Source organism: Phymastichus coffea, unplaced genomic scaffold (assembly GCF_024137745.1).
Source record: "Phymastichus coffea isolate CEN01 unplaced genomic scaffold, Cenicafe_Pcof_1.1 PCOF00062, whole genome shotgun sequence".
Classification (NCBI taxonomy): domain Eukaryota; kingdom Metazoa; phylum Arthropoda; class Insecta; order Hymenoptera; family Eulophidae; genus Phymastichus; species Phymastichus coffea.
In genome coordinates this window covers 140,272-156,387 of record NW_026706873.1, presented here as the reverse complement: position 1 = coordinate 156,387, position 16,116 = coordinate 140,272, and the positions used below count along the sequence as shown (strand labels likewise).

The 16,116-nt window shown below is 53.9% G+C and overlaps 1 protein-coding gene across 5 annotated transcripts; it reads right to left on the bottom strand.

Annotated features, from left to right (window-relative positions):
* Positions 1-718: 718 nt before the first annotated feature.
* On the bottom strand, positions 719-15,410 carry LOC131666956 (protein abrupt). Of its 5 annotated transcripts, none has more exons than XM_058940081.1 (9): positions 15,275-15,399; positions 12,691-12,813; positions 11,714-12,093; positions 9,122-9,352; positions 8,658-8,867; positions 8,419-8,584; positions 8,276-8,332; positions 1,763-2,231; positions 719-1,699 (listed from the first exon to the last, which is right to left on the bottom strand). In XM_058940081.1, exons 3-9 carry the CDS (start codon positions 11,921-11,923, stop codon positions 1,168-1,170), a joined length of 1,875 nt encoding a protein of 624 aa, XP_058796064.1. In that variant the 5' UTR covers positions 11,924-12,093; positions 12,691-12,813; positions 15,275-15,399; the 3' UTR covers positions 719-1,167. The 5 variants fall into 5 exon arrangements, with proteins under 5 accessions (XP_058796064.1, XP_058796066.1, XP_058796065.1 ...); XM_058940083.1 differs by having other exon boundaries at positions 11,714-12,090; XM_058940082.1 differs by lacking the exon at positions 15,275-15,399 and adding an exon at positions 15,159-15,194.
* Between the last annotated feature and the right edge of the window lie 706 nt (positions 15,411-16,116).

Here is a 16,116-nt window from a genome sequence, read left to right as displayed (position 1 = left end):
CAGCGTAATTGTTTCGGTTGGGGGGGGGGGGGGGGGGCGAGGTTGCGTCCGCCTCGAGATCTGCGAGCCGCTGCACGCGAGAGACAGTGGGCAGTTGGTTGAATTATTGTACATACTCGGTCAAATCGTAAATCTGTATAAATATATATAGAACCTGTGTATACATATAGCTATCATAAATACTGCGGTAGAAAACTATGATCGTCGTCGATGACTGAGCTTTTGCTGCATAAATATATATTAATATATGTGTATATGATATACTTATAAATTCTGACTCTCTATCGTTCCTCCTTTATACATCGCGCCTATTCGGCGTTGCATGGCATCGTCTCTCGCGTGCGCGCTCGAACCGCGCCGCCCCCCTCGGCCACTGTTTATCTTTAGCTATTGCTTTGTGGAATCTTTGAAATCGTACGTCGGAGAATACACAAAAAATTGCGTACAAAAGAGAACAAAACCAACGAAAAAAAAATATAGAGGCGTTTATTATTACTATTATTGTATTACTGTGTACGTGTATCTTTTTTCGTTTGTTACTTTGTGTCGATTGGCTATGGCACGGAATAGATTCCTTCTGTCCTATCTTTGCTTTTATTTCTTTTACCTTGATTGATCGTTCTCCCGACGCCCGATCCAGTAATTGCACGCGCACTCACTCGCAATGAATATATTTCTATTCATTTCATATATATAATATATATATGTATAATAACCTAAGACTACAGTTATTCAAGTGTTATAATTTTATCGTTGAATCATCATACTTGAAAGATCGATGCGCGGAGGAGTTAGTCGTATGATCGTTGTCCGGATCGGAGAAAAAATTTGTACTTGCATCATGATTTATTAGCGTTTGAGTTCAAACAGAGAGCTTGAAGGCAAGAAGTGGTATGTTTGTACCGACTATCGACCTGTCGTTCTGCGGTGACGTCGCATTGCCCGACGCACGTTCGCATACAAAGTCTCCTGATACGTCGTCGTCGCGGTCGTAGTCGTGGTCACAGTCGTGGTCGCGGTCGTTGAAGTCTCATGATTAAAATCGGCGTGTCGACGTGGTGCGTCGCTGTCGAAGGTCCGCGTGTCCGGCGCCCCTTAAAAACCTACGAGATTAGTATTTTCAGAGTATTGTTTCGCGTTCGCTCGGGCAGCCGCGGCTCTCTCTCTCTACTCGGCCTTGAGGGCTTCGGGCTCCTCGTTGTCGCTGTAGTCGTCCTCCTCGGCGGCGGACGAGTCGTCGGCGACGGCGGCAGCGGCGGCGGCAGCGGCGGCGGCGGCAGCGGCGGCGGCTGCGGCGGCGGCGCGCTCGTCGTGCACGAGGCTCCGCACGTCTTCGCGGGCGATCAGCGGGTACTCCTCGGCGCGGCTGTTGAGCTTCTCGATGGCGCTCATGTTGGCCACGCGCATGGCGTAGGCCATCTGCTCCTGCGACATGGCGCCGCCCGAGTTCTCCACCATCATCTGGAAGAAGGTGTCGATGATGACCGAGCCCGCGACGGCGGAGGCGTTGTGCTGCTGCTGGGCGAGCGCATGGTGGTGGAAGGGCGCGGTCTGCGGCTCGCGGCTGCCGTGGTAGCTGTCCAGCGACTTGGCGGCCACGGCGCCGACCGCTGCTGCCGCAGCCTTGCCGTTGCTCTGGCCGGCGTGGTTCGGCAGCTTGGTGATGACCGTGTTGTTATTGGGCGTGGGCGATCCGTACCTGCGGCGTGAGGCGGCTGTTGAGTGGGGGGCGCGCGCTCGCTCGCGCGGCTCTCGGCCTTACCTGAGGCTGAGCGGCAGCGTGAGGTCCTCGGGGTCGTCGCCGCCGCACAACGAGCTGCCGGTCTCGGAGGGTGCGCCGCCCGCGCTGCCCCGCGGGATCTCCAGCCTCGGAGCGTCCGAGCGCCGTGGCCCCGTGGGGCTGGCGCGGGCCTTCAGGTCGGCCGGGCTGATCTTCACGCCCGCCTTGGCTAGCAGCCGCGACGCCAGCTCGGGATCGAAGGGGCTGGGCATCGGCAGCACCGGCAGGTCCTTGGTGCTGATGCCGCGGTGCTGGCGCGACATATGCGAGTGCAGCGAGTTGCGCGACTTGGCCACTGTGCCGCACAGCACGCATCGGTAGCCCGGACAGATCGTGTGCTTGTCCTCGAGATGCGTGCGCAGTGTGTGTGCCGAACGATAGATCTTGCCGCACTTGGGGCACGGCCTTGGGTCGGTTGCTCGCACTCGCAGGATGTCGATGCTCCGGCGTGCTGCCAAAATCAGAACCAAATCGTACAATGCAGTCGTTGCGATTTTCGTTCCGGCAGCTTTTATTTATTTATTTATTTATTTATTCATTTATTCAGTTCAAAAGGAACACTTATGTCGCCTCGTTCCTCCGATTGATCATTCTCGTCGAATCGCACAAGGCGTCAAGTATCATACGGAAATGAACGAGAAATTTCGAGGAGCAGCTTCACTTCTGTTCACATGCTAATTTTCACGAGGCTATTAGCGTCAGTTTCACAGCTAATGGATAAAAATTACATAAAACCAAAGAGAAAGTGTGTTTACCAAAAAAACAAAAAAAAGTCTACGGATATGGTTGTTGCGTTGAGAGAAAGAAGGACAGAGAGATATATAAAGAAAGAGACTGGGCGGAGCGAAAGTGGACAAAAATGACATATGTATATTCACTAAATACCTTTTTGTTTTATTTATACAAAGCATTATTGAAATAGTACAACGGTATATCTTTGTAGCTCTTGCCGTTTCGCTAAGCATTCTGTAACGAGTTCAGATCGTCCGTCTAAAATAGTGCGCACGACGTATATATCCTCTATAATATATATATATCTTCGTAATATAATCTATACATCTGCATTTTTCAAAATTTTCTTTGCCTTCTATCATAGTTTTCGGGGGAAGGGGGGTAAGGGGTAGGAATAGCGTCGTCGGACGAACGCACACGCGTCACGACGACGTAGTAACTTTAGCCTCGTCGCGCGGTCACGAAGACTCTTCAACGCGGCAATACTGATACGTATGCATATATATATATATATATGTATAAGTGTATATATATATATATATATATATTTGTATATATAGAAAAATAAAGCGATGTGTGTGTTCGTGTGTTAGAATGAGCCTCCTTTTTTCCATTTAGTAAAAAAGTAAGGGGTGATAGCAGACCAGGCTGGACAAAGGGCAGTCATCAGTCTATAAAGTTCATTCGACAAGGGGAAGAGAAAAGAAGTGAGCATGAAAAGAGAAATGAAAGACAACGTGGTTTGTCTGTTGCTTTGTTTAGCGTAGAGCCTTGCGCCGCTCTTACCTCGCTACTTAGTACGATAATATTACATTTTTATCAGCATCATCATATATTACGTATACAATCTATATAATCTCTAAATAGTCTCGCGCCGCTTAAAGCTAGATGTGTTTAGGCGTAAGGCTTCGCTTACTCGAGGAACATTATTCGCGTGTTTCATCGTCATCGTTTGTTGAACAAAACTACGTGTATTGCGTGTGTCTGTGTGTGTGCACGCGCGTGCGTGTGTAAGTCAGTGTGCGCGCGTGTGCGAATGCGTGTGCATGTGTGCGTGTGTGTGCATGTGTGTGTGTAAAAATATATTTACAATGAAAATAGCGAAAGGTGTAGCGATGTGTTTCACACATAAGTCCATCTGAGGGTCTTGATCTGGTCCCACTGTAGTGGGTGCTTGAGCCTCATGTGGTTGCGCACGCTGTTGGGATGCGAGAAAGTCTTGGCGCAGCTGGTTACCGGGCAGGTCGGTGAGTCGCGTGGATAATGGTGCTCGAGGTGAGCCCTCATGCCACCGATGTCCTGGATGATTCTGCTGCACAGCGGACAGCGGTAGCCGTACCGCGTCTGCACCGCCGCTGCTGCATCTGCAACCACCAGCCAGCCAGTGATACAACAGACACACACACGCGGCGAGCGACATGTTGTCTCTGGGGCGTTTTTGCGTGCTTTTTTTTGTTTTTTTTTTCGTTCGCTCGCCCGTTTCGGGGGTCAGTGAAAAGCGGTCGTAGCTTGGCTTTTGATTCTCAGCGTTGTCGTCGTTTTTAGGGATGGGATGAGGAGGAATTGGCGGTCGAAGGACGCTGGTGTATGCCGTGCGCCTGGAGCTGGTGGTTGATGAGGTAGTGCTTGGTCTTGCATCGTTTGCCGCAGACGTTACACTGGGGCCAGGTGTCGGCCGGCGGCCAGCTCGAATGCACGTTCTTCACGTGCTGGCGCAGGTTAGACGGCGACGAGTAGCTACGCCCGCAGTAGCGACACACCGGGCGTAGCTCCTCGTGTCTCAGCGCCGTGTACAGTCTGGCGAAATTCTCCTGCACCTGCTGCTGCTGGTGTTGCTGCTGCGACTGCTGGCAGTCCCTCGGTGATCCTACAACCAGGCGCCCACAGTCTCGGTCTCTTTTTCTCTCGCTTTTTTTCACTCTCAATGCTTATGTGTCTTTTTATAGAAAGCTCTCCCGCCACGACCTTTGCAACACTCTCGTACTCCCTCGCTTCTCTATCCGCTCTCCCCCTCTCTCAGGGCATGCCCCCGGTTGTAGGATTTTCCAATGGATTTTTCATCAGGCGAATACAGAGTTTTTTTTATTTATTTTTTAATTTTTTGATGGTGTGATGCGTGTGTGAGGGCCGCCGAAGAAGCAGCCAAGGAGTAGTGGTAGTATTGATCCGCGCCACCCGCCTCACTCACTCACTCACTCACTCACTCACTCTCTCTCTCTCTCTCTCTCTCTCTCTCTCTCTCTCTCGTTATTACTATCGTTCCTACGAATCTCGGACCTCTCCCACGTCAAAGCGCACACGCCACGCAAACGCAAACGCGAGCGCTCTCTCTCTCACTCTCCTTTCGTAATTGCGTTTCTTCAAAAAGCCAGCCCTCCACCGACTTGCCTTGATTTATCGACTTTGATTCTCTCGGCTCTCTCTCTCTCTCTCTCTCTCCCTCTCTCTCTCTTTCATCGAGGGGTTACACACCACGAAATTGCTGGATTTGTTTTTTTTCTCTTCCTATGTGCGTGCAGCAGCAGCACGGCGCGCTCCTCGTCGACAAGCGCAATCGATGATTCGCCGCTGTCTCTTGCGCTCCGCATTCTGCAAAAGCTCTTGGCAGTACTTACAACTGGCAATTCTCAATGCGTGTGGCTGTGTGAGCGGGGTATGTAACGTGTGTGTGTATGAGCGTGTGTGTGTAGCCGTGTCATTGACAAAACTATTCGCAATTTCGATTCGTGGCAGCGATCGATTATGCAGCCACGCCAGTGATCCCATCGATTCTCCAATAGCGAGGTCGGACTACGGGCACATTTTTCATCGCTGCGGAATCCGCGCTGGCAGCTCTGCATGGGCGTGGGAGGGGGGTGAGGAGAGTGCGACTTGGAAAGTCCTCTTTTCTCTTTCGCTAACAATTCAACAAATCGACGCGTCGTCTCGAAATCGCACTCCGGGCGCGGGGCCATCCTCGTTCGACATTAGCGCGAAAGCTCGAAGAGAAGAAAAAAGAAAAATCGCTTCTCGAGGCTGTACGTGTATCTCTCTCTCTCTCTCTCTCTCTCTCTCTCTCTCTCTCTTTCTCAGTCTGGGTTCGTGCACTGCGTGAGGGGTGGCAGAGACAGACATCAAGACAGCCGGGTTGATGTATGTGGGGTGAGAGAGAAAGAGAGAGAGAGAGAGAGAGAGAGAAGTTTAATTTAGGTAGCCTCGCCCGCGTCTTCGAGCGCACTTCTACCACCCCCTTTTTGCTATCGGCAGCTAGTCGATAGTTGCTCGCCCCTTTTCTCGAAGGCGGCGGCGGTGGGAGCAGCAGCGCGCGAATGCAGCGCCTCGTGAAATTCTTACATTTTTCATGTCTCGCTTTGCTCTCTTCTTGCCTGCACGCGCCCGCGTGCTTTAAAAACAGGAGAGAACGGGGGGGGGGGGGGGGAGTTTAGGGAAAAGCAAAAAGAGATAGAGAATGAGAGTGCGAGAGCGAGCTCTTGAAGGGTACGCACGTGTCGCGAGTGAAAAAAATGTGCTGCGAGGGTAAAGAGAGAAATTGACGTGGGCGGTCAGAGACGACGCCCCCCGATCGATCGCATCCTCCTTGATTTTCTCTCTTTCTCTCTCTCTCTCTCTCTCTCTCTTTCTCTCACTTTTAGTGGCGCTTACTCTCGCGCGCCTCAAGAATGCACACAGCCCTATTGGATTTCAACCCTCCAAAAATGGACAAGTTTCGCGAGAGACAGAGGCCTAATGGACGGCAATGGGAGAGAATTCAAATTCAGTGTGACGGTTTTATCGAGAAGCCATTAGACTTGGCTAGTCACATCTTTAATATAGCTCTCCTCTCCTCTCTCTCTCTCTCTCTCTCTCTCTCTCTCTTTCTTCCTAATCTTGCAATCGTCGTTTTTCCAACAAAAACAATGGACATTCAATTAAAGTTTTGCAAGTTTTAATTAAAGCACCACCAGCGCTAGGCTGCGAGAGCACGTCGGTCGCCTCTCTCTTTCTCTCTCTCTCGCTCCTAATGACTTATCGATTTTTCATCAGGCCTAATGGAAAAGAGAGAGAGAGAGAGAGCATGAGAGAAAGAGGTTAAGAGTCGAAGGGGGATGCCCTTCCTTCTTTGGATTTCCTCCCCCGCGTACGCACACACGCACACAGACAGAGAAGATGCAATCGGCAATTTGGACAATAGCGCAGCGAGTGAGAAGCTTCGCTGAAAAGATCGATTGTGCTCGGGCGGGAGGGGGTACTCGTCGTTGGCGCGCGCGTGGAAGGGATACTCGTCGTTAGAAGTCGCTGTGCGCGCGTGGAATACGAATGAAGAAGCAGCAGTGAGAGAGAGAGAGAGAGAGAGAGAGAGAGAGAGAGGGAGAGAGAGAGAGAGATAGCTCGAAGGTGGGGAGAGGCGTTGTTTGTTGAATCGGCCGACCTAGGGAGATCAATACCACTCGCAGATAGAGGCACACACTGTTCTCACTCGCTCTCTATCCATCTTTCTCGCTCTTGCTCTCGCTCGGTCGCGACGGGCTGGGCGAAAGCCCCCGCACGACACTTATCTCGCTAAAAATGGACATTCGATGATCGCTGCCTATCATTGCTGCTGATGATGCTGCTGCTTGTCCCACGGCGGAGCGGCGCCGCCGGCGTAAGCCGACTGTGCCTGCGCGTGAGTCTGCATCTGGTAGACTGGGTAGCTCTTTCTCTTCCTGATGCCGTGCATCGACAGCAAGTGTATCTGCAGATACTGCTTGGTCTTGAATTGCTTGGCGCACACGTGACAGGAGATGTACTCGGTCTGCACCGTGTGCACGTTGACGATATGCTGCTTCAGGTTACTGTTGTTGCTGTAGATTTTGCCGCACTCTGGACACTTGGGTTTCGGCTGGCCATTCGCGTCCTGCTGGTAGCCGCTCGCCTGCTGCTGCTGCTGCTGCTGCAGCAGCGCAAGCTCCTCGATCTTCTTTTTGGCGATGATCATATGCTGATGTTGCTGCTGCTGCTGCTGCTGCTGGGCTGTGGTCGCGAGCGACTGTTGGCTGGTGCTGCCCGGCGGCTGCCAGGACTCGGCTGCCTGATGCTGCCACCGCCCTGCGAACCACCAGCCAAGTTTCAGTCGCGCGACTCCAACTTTCCGAATCGCTCGAGTTTTTTCCCCTTACATAGCTAACGTCTCATGTCTATCTCTCTCGCTCTCTCGCTCTCTCTTTCTCTTTCTCTTTCTTAGCGCGCATTTTTTCATCCAGACGTTTATTTTCGTTTTCTTTTTTGCACAATTTTGGTCTCTTTTTCACTTTTGATCGCACAATGTTATTACTTTAGTCGCCAATTGTTCCGCGAGAGAAATGATTTCTTTATACAATCGCTGACAATACGCTGTTTGTTGTTGTTGTTGTTGATGTTGTTATACAGAGTGTAGATAATAATAGCGATACAACACGCTGCTTCGCATACGCGGTGCTGGTTACAAGAGGCAAGAGTTGTCACAGTAGAGTTCAAGGGATGATAAGGTGGCTTGGTGATGAGAGAGAAGGTTTGATATTGGTTATAATATGATGGTGAGTGGTGGAGAGAAATAAAGTAGCTGAGAGGTACGAGAGTGTCCATGCATTCAACGCAACAACGAGAGATAATCAAAAGATTGTTGATGCTCGTTGACTCTTTTGTTTTTCAAAAAGAAAAAAAAAGATTCAAACTTGATTGATCACGGAGGAGATGGCGGGAGGATAGCTAGTTTGGGCTACGACCGTTAGACTGGATTATCAATGTTGGCTGTTGAACACTTACCGTAATTTGGGTCCTGATTGGCTGCCGCGTGAATTCCCGACGGACCTGGCATCAGTCCTGCGATTCCAAGGAAAACACGAAAGACAATTGTTTAGTTTCCTAGGCCCCTTGTCAATCGGTGAATTTGCGCGTTTGCGCCTTACCTTGTAAGCCGAGCAGTGCCGCGGGAAAGGCGTTACGATGATGTTCCAGCGAGTCGTTCAGGAGCTCGTTGGGCTCGGTCTTCACCGAATTCAACATGCTCTCGTTGTTGGATGTGTCCTCCTCGTTGTCCGACATGGAAGTCGAGTCCTCACCGGTCGATTGCGTCTGCGCACACATTTATCACGGTCATTCGTAGGCACGCGCTGCCGCCGAGGGGATGCTCCCGAAGCAGCCATACCTGAACGTTATTGGAGGGTGTGTGTATCGTCGGTCCACCTTCCAGTGCTTGACCGAGCAGCGACTCTTGGAGCATGTCCGACTTGGACTCAACGTGGTTACCCAGCGACGGCGAGTAACTCCTTGGCCGCTTCTCCGGCGGTGGACTCACGCCGCCGTCGTTTATGTTGGCCCGCATGCTCTCTTGCCACGAGTGGTTTCGCGGCGTCGCCTGTCGATACATCCAATGTTTGCGCTTACAGATCGCTCCTTCGTTTACGCAACGCTCTTTCGCCCCGACTTGCGCTCGAGTCAATGGAATTCAGTGAAACTCAACGTTCAATTCTCATTTCGGCAGAGAGAATACCAGCAACATAATTATACGATGATCAAACTTTCCACGATTCCGCTGGCATCCCAAGACTTTCTAAAACGGTCGTTCGCTCGCCGTCGACTCGAGCGCGAACGACGACCAATCGTACTCACGGGTGCACTGGCGTTGCTGGGATTGGACACGCTGGACGGCAGCTTGGAGGCGGCCGAGTTGTTTACGTCGGCGAGTCCGCGCACCTGCAGCATTTGCGCGGTCTTGAGGAAGGCCGCGAGCTGCTCCTGGCCGACGTGCACCTCGCCGTGATACATGAAGCGCAGAAGTGATTCCATGTCCGCGCTGGCCACGTCCCTCAGTATCACTATCGGGTGCTGGCATGGGTTCGCCTGTAACGTGTAATTTCACACACGACACCTATACAATTTGGCGGGCTATTTTTGGCGCGCTTTTCCTCTCTCGCGCGCGCCGCGTCCGCACGGCGCGCCCTCCGTCGCGTTTGGTCATACTAATTTGATTAGCCCTAATTGGATTGCAGGGTGAGAGAAAGCCAAGCTTAAAAGCGTACGTGGTGTTTTCTTTAGTTTTTCATCGTAATGACCGAGCGTTGATTACCCGCGCGCAGACGATTAAGATGCTTTATTGCCTCGGCAGATCGTCCGTTTCGTGTGTGCGCGCGCGTGTGCGGCGAGGCGATAAGCAACCGCGCGTTATCGATTTATTAACAAACATTTACATGATATTTTTTGTAATTGACTGGCTCGTGGAAAAAGACACGGGCTGACGCTCGGCAGGAAGCAATGAACGACGGCAAACAATCTTCGACCGCGAGCGATAAACCGTTTCGTCAGGCCGGTAATTACACACTGGGTTGCGGCAAATCCAGTCTCTCTCTCTCTCTCTCTCTCTCTCTCCTCTGTACATCGATAAACGCCGAAATGAGCTTAATGAACGCGCCTGTAATTGACAAAAGCCGTCAATTGATATCTGTGGAGCGACGGTCTGGAAAAAAACTGGAAGCTATGCGCGCGCTTTGAAAAATCGAAACGTATCGCGATTGCGAGCGCGCGCAATTGTGCGTTAATTGGCGTAACAGGAATAATCGGCCGCGGCCGCGTGACGAAATCCCGTCGGCGCGCCGCCGAAAAAGCAGAGGGGGAAGGGGGCGAGGGGCAAAGGCAGCGCAGCCCCGCGAAGCTCGAAACGCACGCACGACTGCATGGTTTCTGATCCGGTTATGTCGCGCATTGGCTTCGGCAGGGCAGTAGCCTACGCGCGCGGCCGCGTTGAGCAAGTACACAATCGAGCCTCGCCTTCCACAGCCGCGCGCGCGCTTTGCCCACGCGCGAGCGCTCCGAATTCCGCGACACTTTCTCTTTTGCGGCGCGCGCTCGCGGCCCGCGGATGATAAAGGCGTGCGTGCGCGCGCGGAAAAATCGACCGAACAAAGGGTGCGTTGAGCAAGCGGACACTCGGCGCTGCTTTTCTTCCCTTTACAATTGGATGAATGAGTTTATCGATCGAGCGATTGTCAACCTCCGATTCTCTCGTGCGAGCGCTCGAAAGAGTATCAATAAGCGGTTTTATCGGCCATTGTGCTCGAAGATTTAGGCAGTGTAATTGATGATTTTATAATTGCCGTGCCACCTCCCGCTTATCGTCATCTCTCAGGCCGTAATCGCCGGACGTTCATCTGTCAGCGAGGAAAGCCTCTCGAGGCGCGCCGGCAAACAATGAATAAAAGTCCTAAAAATACGCGGCGCTGGGAGCTCGGTAAAAATACAATTCGGCAAGTAGCGTCGGCTTTCCAGCGAGGAGCTCGGTACAGCGGAATGCGCGACGCACTTCCGCCGGATAAAAATACCGGTGTAGCGTGTCCGTCGCGTCGCAGCCTCGCCGCCGCCACCGCCGCCACCGCCGCCGCCGCCGTGGTCGGTCGTGGTCGTCGCGCTCGTCAGGTGTCCTCCTCTCCTTCGGCTCTCCCGGGCGAATTGCGCTGGATAAGGGTTATCGCGCGGCGCGGACTTGTCAGCGCGGTGTCGCGTTACCGGATCGAATGAGCGGCCGCGTAAAAATAGCGTCCCTTGCCGCGAGGGCGGCACGCGCGCGCGCGCGCGCGAATCCGGGGATCGCTCCGATCGAGAGATCGCCGTCGTCGCCGCGGACAAGTCGCCGGAATTACGGCGAGTGTACCGCGGCGCTCGGCCGCCGGCTAATTATAGAATATGGAGCAGAGCGACCAAATTGTGCAACGCAACGAGAATAGACGTTTTTTTCTCGGCGAGCGGGCGAGCGGCGGAGCACGTGCGCGCCCGTGCTCGCGTGAGCCGCGCACTCGACGCGCGCCCGCTCGCGGCCAGGTACCGACAATAAAAATAATGCCGCGCGGCCCAGCCGTGTCGTTGACCTTGGTAGAGACGGGACCGCTGCGCGCCCCGATCGATCGGGCGCAACGGCGCTTCGGCCGGGGGAGGAGGCGTCGCGTTCGATACGTCCGACGGTCGACGCCGAGCGCCCGCGGGAAAGCCGCAGAGCCGCGTATTTTCGTGAGAGGCGCGCGCGAAAACAAAAGTCGCCGCGCTACTATTTTCGTATTTATTGCTCCCCTCCCGGACCGCCGTAACAAGAGACAGCTCGCCGCGAGATTCTATTCTCAAGAGCGCCGATATCTTAATCAGAATAATTAAGCGGAGGGGCTCCCTTACAAGGAGCGACCGCGACAGGTCAAAGCCAGCCGGCCCCGGGCGTACCTTGAGTAGCCTGCGGAAGTAGGGACTGCAGGCCGAGAGCACGACCTTGTGGGCGGTGTAGCTGCTGGAGTCGCAGGCGAGGGTCACGTCGACGAAATCCTCCTCGTCGCGCAGGTGGCGAAAGCTCGACAGTATGCTCGAGTGGAAGTCGTTCCACCTAAGGGAGTATTGCTGCTCGCCCGACGACGAGGTGGTGGAGCCAGCCGCCATGGCGCCCGTCCCCCCGGGACCCACGGCCGAGGGCACCAGCGGTGCTATTGTGCAGTCCGTGGAACACCAGCCTTTGGGCACCTGCTGCTGGCTGCGTCTGCCTTTGCTGCCGCTGTTGCTGCCTGCTCGCTCGGGATGCGCTGCCGAGGATCGTCCGGCGGGGCGGCCTGCTGCAACAAACAGAAGCCACGTTTCCGAATCACTGTGTCTGTGCGGTCTTGCGCGCGAGGAGACGTTGCGCTCCGCGAGAGCGTAAGCGCGCTTACCCAACGCGGTACATTACAATCTCGAGGCGATAAAAGCTTTAATTAAAAGAGAAGGAAAGAGCGGGAGCGGGAGCGGGAGCGGGAGCGGGGGCGGGAGCGGGAGCGAGAGGGAGAGAGAGAGAGCACACAGACGCACGCGCGGCGTGGCGGGCCCGCGAGAAGCGTGCGTGCGAAAGGCGCTTCAAAAGGAAAAGAAAGAAAGACACTCGTTGGATTTTTCTCCCGGTCTCCGTTGAGCCTGAGCCGCCGAGGGAAACGGCATACTCTTGATAAATTGGGCTTTTATCGCGCGCTTACTACTATCGGTTACATACGCGCGTTATTTCATAATGCCCATTGTTACCGCCGAGCTGCGCTGATATACCGTTTACATAATGTCCTCGCGCCAATAATTGACCGAGCGCGACGGATAACGTTTCCAGCGAGATTAGGGCAGAGTGAGAAAGAAAGAGAGAATCGGCGCTGTGGACGCGCATCGCAAGCCTTTCCATAGGCGCGTACCTTTTGCCGACTTTCCAGCGACGTGCCTGCGCCCGAGGCGACTACGGGGCTGCTGATGGCGCCGGCGACTCGTTCAACTTCCGGCGATGCTCGCTCGCTCCCCGTCCTCGTCTCATAGCCGAACTGCAGAACACACACGAGCGAACGCACATGTTTTACGAGCCACTGACGAGATCGCACTTTCTCTCGCTCTCTCGCGCACACGCGGATACGCAGACGCGCGCAGATGATAAGACAACATCCTGCTGTACGTGAGATTCTGTCGTTGTACGCCGACGACGACGACGTCGAGCTTCGAGTTACGAAATTTATATGGGTCATACGCTGAAGTTCGCGTATTAGCGTAATCGTACCACTCGCGGCGATAACGCGAGCCGAGGTTTCGTCGATAAATCGTCGGCGCTGCCATTTTTCCCCGCCGATGCCGAGGTACGCGGCCCGCGCGCATACTGCGGCGGCTCATTAGCGGCCGCGCACGTGTCTCTCGCCCGAAGAACAATCTAATCGCTTGCGAAAGTAATCCGGGGGCAAAACCCACGACACTCATTAGAATAATTACTTGCAGGCTGTTGCGACAGAGACAGAGGCAGTGCGAGAGAGAGAGACGCCGAGCGGACAGGGCGATGAAGCGGCGCGGCGCGGAGAGCCAGGGAGAGAGAGAGAGAGAGAGAGAGAGAGAGAGAGAGAGAGAGAGAGAGAGAGAGAGAGAAAGAAAACACGCACTTGCGAAGCCTATTTATAAGAGGTGCGTACGCGCACGCACGCGCGCACACGTGGACATACATATTCAGAGCTTCAAGCGGCTTCTCTATATTTATAAACGCTCGCGCGAGAGAGAGCTTTATAATCGTGTCGTGTTCCTCCCTCCCTCTCTCTCTCTCTCTCTCTTGTTTTTTATAAGCGCGCGCGCCTCCGACTTTTCGTAATGAAGCTTTTCCCTAAGTGCGCCGCGCCGCGCTATTATTAAAAATCGTGTTTACTCGGCGACGAGCGCCTCCAAATGCGCCGGCGACGCCGAGAGCTCAGAGCCACTTATTTTCGGAGCGTGAAGTAATTCAACGCGAGAGCGCTCCGAGGCGGCAGCGCAGCCTTTGATTGACCCGCGGTTATGCGTCGGCTGCATTTTCTTCTCCGTCTCTCTCGTTCGGCTTTCCGAGTGTCAGGCCGATCCCACGATTCACGACGGCAATTGACATCGAAAGCGTGCCGCCCGACGGGGCGCAAATTAATGCTAAACGACCCGCCACCTCGTGGCAAAGTCAGCACCGGGACTGGGAGAAATCGGCTCGTCAACGCGCCAGGGATACGCGATTTTCCCGATTGTTCGGCGAACGTCTCGTGGCGCTGCGGTGGCGCGCAAACAACGACCGGCCGTTGCAGCGGTGAAAGTTCGCAGAATCCAATAAATCACGGTTCGGAGATCTTGGAAGCCGACACGCACCCCTTGGGACGCAACGGCGTTGGCACGTGGTGCTCGCATGTGCAAAAATGCCGAGGGGATGCACCACGCCCATTCATCCGCGCCGCCGCGGAGGCACGCATGCGCCGCCAGCGCCTAGGAAAGCAAAAAAAATCGTTCTGTTCCTTGCGCGTACGACGGCGGCGGCATGTGCCCCGCGCGCCCCAGGTAGAAGGATTTTCCGAGAAGCCGTAAGCTCGGAAAATTCGGCACGCTCACGCAACCTCCCCCTCGTACGCAGCGTGAGCAGCCCTCGGAGACAGCGCATTTTTCATCGAGATGACTGGCGCATTTTGCCGAGCCGCTTGTTTACGAACGGCGGAGGGACGAGGAGCGCACGTATATATGTAAATAGGCTGCTCCCTGCCCCGGCGCGTTGATTTTCGTAAGCGCGTAATACGTGGTTGCGAGCATTGTTTCCGCTGTGTCAATAACCAAACGATTATTCTAATCTGCCTATGGATACGCCGTGCGAGACAAAGGTGAGTCGCACTGTAGCACGGCTTTCCAATAAGTACGGAATCGCGATGCTTCGGCCCACGCAGCGATAGGCATCTTTCACTTTTCAACCTACGCACAGGTAGGCAGCTGCTGTACAAAGAGACATAGTCCGACTACACCGTAAAAAGGTTTGAGCACAATTATCCTCGGCCCCGTACAGCTGTCGCTCAAGCCGTCCGTATGGATTTACGGTAGACGTTGTATTTACTGGAAAGGTAGCTCGGAGCATGTGTATACATTAGGACTATAGTATATATACTGGCTCTGGCGAGGCTGAAGAAACGTTGTGCAGGCCGCGCAGATAAGCCGTTTTTGCACTGCGCGACATCCACCGCCGACAGATAAGGACGAGCGAGCGAGAGATGTCGAATCGCACGTTATAACGCTCGACGATCGATATTGGCGAGACGATAAACCGCCGGCGTGCAAGGCGAAAAATGTAAACAACGTGTTTTCCTTTGTACGTTACCCAGAAGAGGCGCGATCGGGTATGCACTTGTAAACTTACACTAGTTTTCAACACAGACACACAAAAAAAATAAAGGAAGAAACGATCGTTGACGAGCAATTGCACACTCGTGTAGGCAGCGAGAGCTGAGAGATACGTATAGCAATGGTCCTAACCTAGTCGATCTCGCGGCACACTGCACTCTCTCGTCGCCTCTCTCTTCGCTGTGTTGTCTCACAGCGCGCGTCAGCTTCCCGCGGCACCTCCTCGACGACTCTGGGCAAGTACACTGCGCCGCTGGCGCACCTTTCCCTCTCCGCTCGTCGTCGTTCTCCTAGAGCCGCCCCTCCCTTTCTTCTCCTCTCTCGCACTATCACTCTCTCTTTCTCGCGCTGCCTTCTTCGCTTACGGCTCACTTCTTGCCCCCCACTATGTACATTTCGAACCAGCACACTAGACGACCCCTCCACTATTATATTCTCGACATATTAAAGCCAAACGGCTCGTTCGCTCGCTCGCTCTCTCGCTCTTTCTCTCTCTCCACCCCCGCGCGCGCTCACTTACGCGAGCGCTTCGATTCATTCGAAATTTGTCGTTGCCGCAGATTTTTGCGCTATGCGCGGCTCGCGCTGTTTTCCGTTGCGTAACCATGCGTGAGAGACTTTTGTTTGAACTCCTCCTTCTTTTTCGCGCTGTAAGCACACGTATCTTGGTTTTCTTTTTTTTCTCTTTCTCTTTTGTTTTTCTTACGTTCGGAGAATGCGGCCTCGCGCACGCGGCTCCGCTCCCGGCGCACTTTACTCGTGCTCGGTAAATTGATAAGGGCTGCCTCTGCAGTTCCCTGCAAGCTCGCCGCTATCGGCGCTTCGAGCACCCTCCGTCAGGTGACGACTGCGCCCAACGTGGGCGGACTCGCCCCTCGCGGCGCGCGATTCGAATTATTGGCCTTTCCCCGTTCGCGCAGGCCGCTCCGATGTATTAATAATCGTCGAGTTGCCGCAGTTACACTTACGCTTCT